At 46.4% G+C, this 8995-nt stretch overlaps 1 protein-coding gene across 6 annotated transcripts in view; it reads right to left on the bottom strand.

The window, feature by feature from the left end:
• Nucleotides 1–2104: 2104 nt before the first annotated feature.
• The window catches only part of Sox6 (SRY-box transcription factor 6), a 557476-nt gene continuing 550585 nt past the window's right edge, over nucleotides 2105–8995 (bottom strand). For all 6 annotated transcript variants that reach the window (XM_057777769.1, XM_057777768.1, XM_057777773.1 and 3 more), the window contains one exon: nucleotides 2105–8265. In XM_057777769.1, coding sequence (XP_057633752.1) covers nucleotides 7962–8265 — 304 coding nt within the window. In that variant the 3' untranslated portion in view covers nucleotides 2105–7961. The remainder of the gene's footprint in view (nucleotides 8266–8995) is intronic.

Below are 8995 nucleotides of genomic sequence, written 5' to 3'. Positions count from 1 at the left end.
CTACATACTGGCCTTGGCAAGATTGGACCACAGCTCAATTTAAGATATTGATTTCCATTTCAGGCCTTGGTGTCAACACTGGCCTCATGCAAAGGCCCTGTGGAGAAAAGCTATAGTTGGGTGTGGGGTACCACAATCAGGCACCTAATGTAGGAGAGTATGCTTGCCAGAGGGTCACAGCAGCACCCAGACCTTTCCATAACTCCCCCAACAGAGGTAGGGTTGTTTTCCACCACCCTCAAACTAGGTGAGCATCCTGACTTGCAGTTTGGGTTATAAAAGAAGATACAACTTGGCCTGTGCCTCTTTCTCTCACATGCTATTCACTCTGAACGTACAACCCACCATGTTGTGAGGCAAATGGGGCCACACTCTGGCCTGGGCACGGGAGCAGCTGGAGGGAGGTCTGTGATGGTCGGTCTTGTTGACTTGACCGCATTCAGAATCACCTAGAAGACACATTTCTGGGGAGATGAGTTTCCAGAATTTACCAAGAGGAACGAAAGACACACCCTAAATGTAGGTATCCCCATTCGATGGGCGAGGGGTCCTAAGCTGAGTGAAAGGAAGAAAAGCAAGGCACGTACCAGCATCCACTCGCCTTTGCCTCCTGACTGTGTGTGCCAGCCCGTGAGGCCCCTGCAGACACCTTCTCCACCACGAGGGAATGAACCCTCAAACTGTGAACCATGATAAAGCAATAAAGCCTTCTGCTCCTGGGAGACTTCTGTCAAGAATTGGTCAGCTATATGGGGAAAATAATATACTGTCTAAAACGGTAGGGGTAATGATGAACCAAAACAGGTGAAGGAACTCTGATCCAGAAAGAACTGGAAGAGTCAGATCTAAGAACAACTCTCACTCTGATTGGCCAGAAACCCCAGAAATGGACTCGACTTCTATGAGTTCCAGTTTTCCTCCTCAGAAAAAACACAGGATAACAATAGCCACAATGTGGAAACTGAGGCACACATATCCTTCCAAAGTGTTGTGCACAAGCCCCAAAACTGGGGCCTGCGGAAGACCTGAGAACCTGGTGACAAAAAGTAAGTGGGGATTTCCCAAATAGAAGGATGAGATTTAACTCAAAAGAAGGGGAACTACATGGCCCAGAGGAGTGTTGAGAGGTGCAGAGAGTAATTGTGGGTACCTTAGGTCTGGACAAGATGAGGCCGCCAAGGCTTGGCTGTCAAGGGAGAAAGAGAGTTTGAGTTGCTCATCATGAAAGGCTAAAGACTACAGGAAAGCATGGGAGCAGGCCTGGGCTTTGTGAGGACCAGTGGCTAAGGATGATCTGGGAGTGAGGACAGCTTGCAAGAGGGAGTCAGAGCCTCAGATAGGCCTTGTCCTTTACTTGGCTCAGTAGGTGACAGCCCCAACATTCTCTCTGGCTCAGACATGGGCTTGGATGTGGCAGGTCGTCTCTTGGTCAGGTTCTGTGCTGGCCCGCAGTATTGCCTGTTATACTTGCCATCTAACTCACGCTGCTCCCACCCCAAGCTCCCGCACCCTGAGAGGTAGAGACCACGATCCCATTTGACAGAAGGGAAAAGCTAATTCCACTGGCAGAGCCACCGTTGCTGGGAGCAGAAACTCCCTCTAGGGGGACTCAACTGTGGAAGGAGTTGGGAGCTTCCGGCAGGAGGCAGGAGTCAGGAGTCACTGAGGGGACACCAGGTCAGCACTCCCATGTACCATAAGCTGCTATGCTTGGAAAAGCTGGGTGAGGGAGGAGACAGGTGAGGGGACTCGGGGGGGAGGGTGCTAGTGGGGGTGGGGGCTGATGTGGAGGGTCTTTCCATTTATTCCAGTTCATTCACTCTCCAAAAGAAGTCAGGAGACAGACCTTCCCTCGCATCTTTGAAGAACCCACAAGCATGTCTTGCTGCAGCGATGTGTGGGCCAGCAGACACAGGCGTGTCTTCCCAAGCGAAGGGCTTGGAAACTCTCAGCCCAGCCTCCCTCCCTTGTAGTGGGTTCAGACAGACAGCACCAGAGGAAGCTTGGTACCTCCAGGCTCTGGCGGAAGGTATCTCCACGTTTGGGTCTTGCTGTGCTCTGTGGAGGAAGGGTTTGGGGGCATAGACTAAGCCAAACACAGATGTCATAAAACAAAATTTATCTTTAATTGGTAAGTGTCAACAGCAGTACAAAAGATGGAGTGATGACAGCTAGTTTAGGGTAAGGACAGTCTTGAGGTAAATGAGCATAAATAGGCAGTTCCTATAGACTCCCCCGGGGGCCTGGGCCCATCATGGCATATACATTATCACCCAAGGATGGCATGGCGAACACATCAGGAAAGCACCTTGTGCAAAGAAGGGGAAAAGTAGCTAAGGTGCCAACATATTCCAGGATAGACAAAAACGGCACGCCTTTCCATCTCATCTTTCCCCTTCATGGTGAGGCAGAGCAGGGAAGAAGCCCTGCAGAAGTTTCACTGGAGGGTGTTCCATGCTGAGTTTGTCTCATGCCAATACTGTCCGACAAGATCCAAGAGGTCTGTGTATGTGACAAGCTAAGGGCAGTGATTCACGCCTTCCGATCCGAAGTCCCCATTCCATTCAGTCCTTAGCAAACTTCTCTTTTCCACTATCCAGAGGAGAGCACGCGAAAGCTGTGATGGTAACCCTTCAGGTCATTTAAAAACTTTACACTGGACTGTACAAGATTTTTTTTGATAAACTATTTACATTTTCAGACTTTCAAACATATTCAAAGCAGCAATAGACACTAGTTTTTTAATGCTTGTTTGTTTTTCTAATTGCCCAAAATAGTTACCAGCCATGGGCCAAGTAGGTACCTGTGGTATTCATAGAACTTCAACAAAGAAAATCTGCACTTAAAATTTGCTGGAGGGTGTGCTGAATGTCCCTGGAGTTTAAAGGGCCACACCCACAGTGTTGCTATGGGAACCAATGCACAGTACCTTGACAACAGAGTTGTAGTTGTCCGGACAGCCCGACACAAGCTTTACACTTCAAAACAGCAGCCAGCATGTCAGTCCAGCATGTCAGTGAGTTGTGCTGATTAAATTAACATAGAATACAATCTCACAATATACATCACAAACAAACAAATACAATGTAGGCAAAGAAAAGAGTTACAGTAAAGATAAGTTACGTAGTAACAGCTTAGAGGCTTGGATAGGGTGATTCAAAATTGTACACGGCAAATACAAGAACGAGCCAAAACAAGTGCTCAGCTGTTTTGTATCCTAATGTGCTATGGGCTGGAGGAGGATACAAGAGGACTGCACTGAGAGAGAGAGAGAGAGAGAGAGAGAGAGAGAGAGAGAGAGAGCAGATGCACATATGACAGAGACAGACAACGGAGGATGCACACGAGCAGACCTGTAATCTGTAGCAATGACAAATGCTTGCACATCCCCAGACTCCAAGAGTGCCCACACTGAAGCCCTGCTCTATGCCTGCTTTTCTGTGGAAATAAGACACCAGCAAGGAACATCACCTACTACCTTCCTCAAACTCCTTGGTCGACAGAAGGGAATCTGCAGGAAGCCTTACTCTTTCATCCCGCGCCAAGTCACTCCATCTCTGCCCTCAAGCATCCCCGGTGCCAGCTTATAAGTGCTTGGAAATGATGGGATGGGGACAAAAAAATCCTTGCTTGCATGTCATGATTTTCAGTCTATTTCTGACGTGCAGAGTCATGAGCAAGCGTGTGTGGCGTCAGAAACAATGTGATTGGCAGGAGAAATAGCCGCTTCCGAAGAAGCCGTGTCAGGGGTAGAGGAGACAAGTGAGACAGTGAGGTCACCACTGTCATTATCCATTCAGGGGGAGCTGACGTGCTAGCCCCGTCCTTGGAGGAATTGTGGACCCCAGGCAAGGCTACATCTGGCGGTGCTGTCACTGTGTTGGTAACGAGGAAGACCCCGCCATCATCTTAGTCTCTTTCTCTGGACACAGCTCTGCTGTTGTTGGCACTTGGTACGGGGTTTCTATGGCTCAAAACTATGAAGGAATCCTTGGCTCCTTTCCCTAAGGATCTGGGAAAGTCAACTTATTGAAAAGGACTGACTAGAGCGACAGCCTCCGGGGTGGATCATGTGACCAGGCCATGTTTCTTCTGAGGGAGGTGCCCATCTGCAGAAAAGCAGGCTTTACCCGAGCCTGCTCTCAGCTCTAAAGGGATCACACCCTTCTTTAGCACTGCTGGCTCCCGTGGGGCTGATGTCCAGAGGAGGCCAGCATTTGACAAGCGGGCTCTCTGAGCCCACACCTGAATTTAGAAAACGGCCCAGGAGTCTGTGTCGAGACCTTGGCGCAGGGATTCAGGCCCAGGATAGGACAGAAGGTATCAAATACCAAATGAGGCAAACCCGGAAGGCTGAGAGAGTGTTTGCAAAAACAACATGGCCTGGAACTGCCAATGATGAAGAGAAATTGCCAACCAGGCTTCTTGTGTCCACGGATGGGTCTTCTCTCTCTCTGTCCCCTCCTTTCTATTCCATAGAGCCCGTTCACTAAAAAGAGGATTGTCTGACAATACCACTATTCCCAGGCGACGAAGGAAAGCCTGATCCTGATCCTGGGAGTTCTTTCCTGGAGACAAACCTGGGTTTTATTTAAAGCTAGTGTAAAAGAGGGGACACTGCAGGAAGGTGACTTTAGAACCCCTTGACTGGTACCGTGAGGTTTATACTAATACGGCAGGCAGATCTTTCTCTAAAATGCAACTCCTGACTTTCTCCTAGCTCTGCTGGAAACCGAGTGTGTGCAAGGATCTCCTTTCTTTACAGAAAGTCCTCGGTTTCCCATAAGGAAAGAGGGGGAGGTCTGAGTGGGGGACCAGGGGGCTCGGGACCGCATGAGAACCAGGCAGAGGTCCTGCTGTCTTGGCTGAGGATGGACGCTGCCTCACTGGAGCTGACAGCTCTCTGTCCACACTAAATCTGCCTGGCCAGCTTTTAGTGTGGAGTAACACATACGGATAAAGAATAGAAAGAAGATACATAACTTATATGTCACTAGGAACTCATGAACCAAAAATAAATTCTATTTCTATGTTATATTTACACAATTAGAAAACTCTAAAAATGAGATGGTGAAGTCATAAAAACTCTGTTTAAGCCCCACTGATGTAAGCGATCTCTGTGATTGTCATTCTCATTCCCATGGATATTTAGAGCCAAATGTGGCTAATAAATAGAATAAACTGTGTACGCACAAAATTTAGATTAGAATACAGCATCACTGTCTGAGCCAATGAGAGGCGTTCCCACCCAGTCATTCCCAGACAACCTTTGTGTTTGAGAATATGGCTAGAAGTTACTGGACCCAGTGCCGAGGCAGAATTGGAGCTGACACGAAGTTCCTACACACATGTATTTTGCATAAATAAATGAAATAACAAGACATAAAAATGACTCAGATCCGGCAACTGTGAGGCAAGCCCACACGAGTCGAGACAGATGACTTTTGTTCATGTAGTTTCCATACCAGTTTCACATTAGTCAGTGATAAAAATACCATTTATATCCAGTGCTTGTAACACTTACGAAACAGCATCTGTGAGTGTGTGTGGTTTTTGTTTGTTTGTTTTTTCTCTCTTTTTTTTTTTTTTAAAGCAAATCAAGTTTCAGTCCTAAAGAACAGTCCTTTGTTCTCCACCAGCCCAGAATATTATTTTGGCATGGTCATAAAAACAAACAAAATTAACTACTATGCTAAATGTTTGCCTTTGTGCAAAATTAATTACATACAATACAATGCTAGCCATATAACACTCTACCTGTACAGCACAATTTAAAAAAAAAAAAAAAACTTACCAGTGAGAGCAGAAGCCAAAGAGAAAGGAAGAAGCATGAGGAGGAATTGAGGAGAGACAGAGAGTCCAAGAAATCAGTAAGACATAATAAATACTCATTTTGTTTTTGAAAAGTGACCTCCTCCTCATATGAAATCAATGTACATTAACAAAGTTCCATTCCCCAATCAATATTAAGAACAAAACATTCCTATCAGTACCTTAAACAGCCTATGGAGAGCACTCACAGCGAATGACAGGGCTGGTCATCTCTTGGCTAGACCTATTTATTGCTAGTAGATATGGCCTGGAGCACTCTTTAAATAAATATGAAGTTTTACTACTTTCTTCCAAGTGACAAAATGGCTCAAAAAAATCTGATGGAGCTGTTCTTTTTCCCAATGCTCAGATTCTGGGCTGTCCTGTCCACTGACTCACTCCCAAGGAAGGACTCTGGGTAGGGCTCCTGTAAGCAACCAGGCCTAGGTTCAGGAAGGTCAAAGTTACGACATAGTAGAACCACCTGTAGTGAGGAGATGGACAGGAAGCCTGTGCCTCCCAGCCTAGCAGCCGTCTCAGGAGCAGACCACCTCATCTACAAGCAGCCTCTGAGACGTGAGGTCTGCCAGCGGAGCGGGGACCACCCCAGCAGCCATCGGTCTGTCCTGCTGGCTATCCCCATGGTTTCCTTTTGCCCTTGTCTTAGTGTTGAGGCTTCTAACATCCTGGAAATTTTGCACAGATCTCCATGGATGTGCCAGTCAGGACCAGCTTGCTCAGTAAAAGTGACAGCAGGCCAGCTCCACTGTAGACCCCTGAGTGGTCTACGGCCCTTGGGCTTCAGAGAGGCTGTGAGAGGCTCCTTGACTGGCGGTGACCGCTGCTGACCTTCACTGCTGAGTGGAACTCAGGTTCTACTTTCACTGAAAACTGAATGAGGGAGGAACTCCATGCAAAGACCTGAGCTCACAGTGACTCACAGGGGCATACATGTTTACATGTAAGACACCTTTGACCCAGATAGACACTCATCTTTAAAAACAACAACATATGCATTTACTAGCATCAATTCAGAAATGTTTCCAGGGGCTCTGGGGACATGAGATTGCTATGTACATCTTTTGTATCCAGCAGGAAAAATAGGTGAAAGGGCAAGGAGGGCAAAACAAAAAAGAAAAATTATTAAATTAATGCCACCAATAATTTTTAAAATAAATAGTAAGTGGACCCTTGACATTCTGGAATGAATAAATTATTTAAGAGAACAATGTGTTAAGATTGAATGTCAGGGTGAAAGGCAGGGGAGAATGGATGTAGTGAAAGGCGGTCTCAGGCAGGGAGACCACCGTGTCGTGTCTGGTGTGGAGACTGCTCTGATGCGTGCCGTTCCATGCCACACACTGATGGCACATCAAGAGGCAAACACAATTGGGTTCATGCACTGTGACAGCCTTGCTCATTCCTTACAATATCTTGTCTCCAGATTCCTGAGTACTTCACCATTTTCTGGGAAAAAAAAAAAAAAGTGTGGTTTGCTATTTTATTTTAAGATGCCAAAGATTGTCTAAGACTTTGCAGTGTCTCCGGTAAGACTTTCAAAATAGTTAAGATTCAAAAGTTATGCAAAAAGTTTGGCACATTCAAAGTTGAATTCTACACATGGAAAAAAAAATGGAATTCCGAGGGCTTTTGAACATGTTCTATATGCAGCCGCACACACTGTGGACTTGTCCGGTCTCACAATACGAAATCCTCAGTTGTTCTCTATAGTAATTCAGAATAAAAACACATTCACAACCTGTAGCCGGCACAGCATACCTGAGTGAGAATGTTTAACCCCATCTAAAACAGTAACTTAAACCCTTTGTCAACATCCCAAAGAAAAATAGTAAGACAGAAATGTAAGACTTGAAAGACGGCGATGGGCGGAGATAAGTTTCCAAGTCCCGGTGTCTCATATTTAATACGTCTTCACCTAAATAAACAACAACAGTAACGGTAACGACAAAAACTCAAGTTTATGAAAAATCAGGAAAACTTAATCTGTCTCACACGTTACGAAGCGATTAAGACCACTCTGCTGATGTATGGTGGAGCCACAAATGCATGCGGGCTCTTTAAGAACTCTGTTGTTGTTGGGGAAAGGGGGTGAAATGTCAGAGTGTTCTAATTCAGCAAACAAAAGCTCCTCAGTTGGCGCTGACAGGCTCTGGGGCCTCGTTTTCGCTGCTATAGTCTGATTTGGGATCATCTTCATAGTCGTCATAGGCTTCCATTTCATCCTCTCCATTAATCATGTCGTTCCCAGCCAGGCTCGCGCCGTCCATCTTCATGCCATACGTGCTCTGGATGACAGGGAGGCTGGGCTCTGGGCTGGCAGAGGTGCTAGAGCAGTCAGATGTCATCTGAGGTGATGGTGTGGTCGTTGCCATAGTAATAGCACCAGGATACACAACACCTGTTCCTGTGGTGATGGGAATCTGAGGCTGTTGCCTGTATAGATTCGGAGACAAAATGAAAGAGGGGGATTTCTTTATAGGTTCTCACATGAGATCGGGACTTCCTAACCCACATTCCCCAAACCAGGCCCTCTGTAGCATGTCAGGGGCCAGAAGTGACAAGAACCTTCCTTGGAAGAACCCCTGGGCTGTCCTGATGCTGTGCCTGGTGGTTAAATAATACAACGCAGCAATCTGCTGACAGCTTCCCAACATAAAGGCAGAACTTTCAACTTGGCAAATTTCACTAAGCTTCCCAACATAAAGGCAGAACTTTCAACTTGGCAAATTTCACTAAGCTCAGATCACACTTGGCATTGGGTCGGGCACAAATGCTGCAGTTAAGACCACAACAGTCCATGTCAGACCATTTTAAAAGAGACCAGAGTGTTTTTTTTTTTTTTAAATAGTCAAGAGGCGCGGGCATATTGTAATGATACTCTTAAGAGGGTTGGTGTCGTCTTCAACTTAGTTTGAGAACTAAAGATGAAAGAGAAAAATGGGAAAGGACCTGGCAAGTCACAAATAGTCAGATTTGGCAGATTTCCTTCCTTCTCTGTTCTAATGTGTACTTGCTGGAGCTGGGCTTGCCAGGCCAGGATCCTTCCAGAATAGTCATCTCAGATGCCACTGCTCCTGAGGCAGAGGATGGAGCTGGGGCAGGAGGACTCAGTAATAAAGAGCAGTGAGCTTTGCACCCTAATAATAAGATGCACCAGGCATGC

The sequence above is a fragment of the Chionomys nivalis genome, chromosome 8 (assembly GCF_950005125.1).
Source record: "Chionomys nivalis chromosome 8, mChiNiv1.1, whole genome shotgun sequence".
In the NCBI taxonomy this organism is placed as follows: Eukaryota; Metazoa; Chordata; class Mammalia; order Rodentia; family Cricetidae; genus Chionomys; species Chionomys nivalis.
The sequence above is the reverse complement of the archived record's forward strand: the minus strand, read 5'-3'. Positions and strand labels throughout refer to the sequence as shown.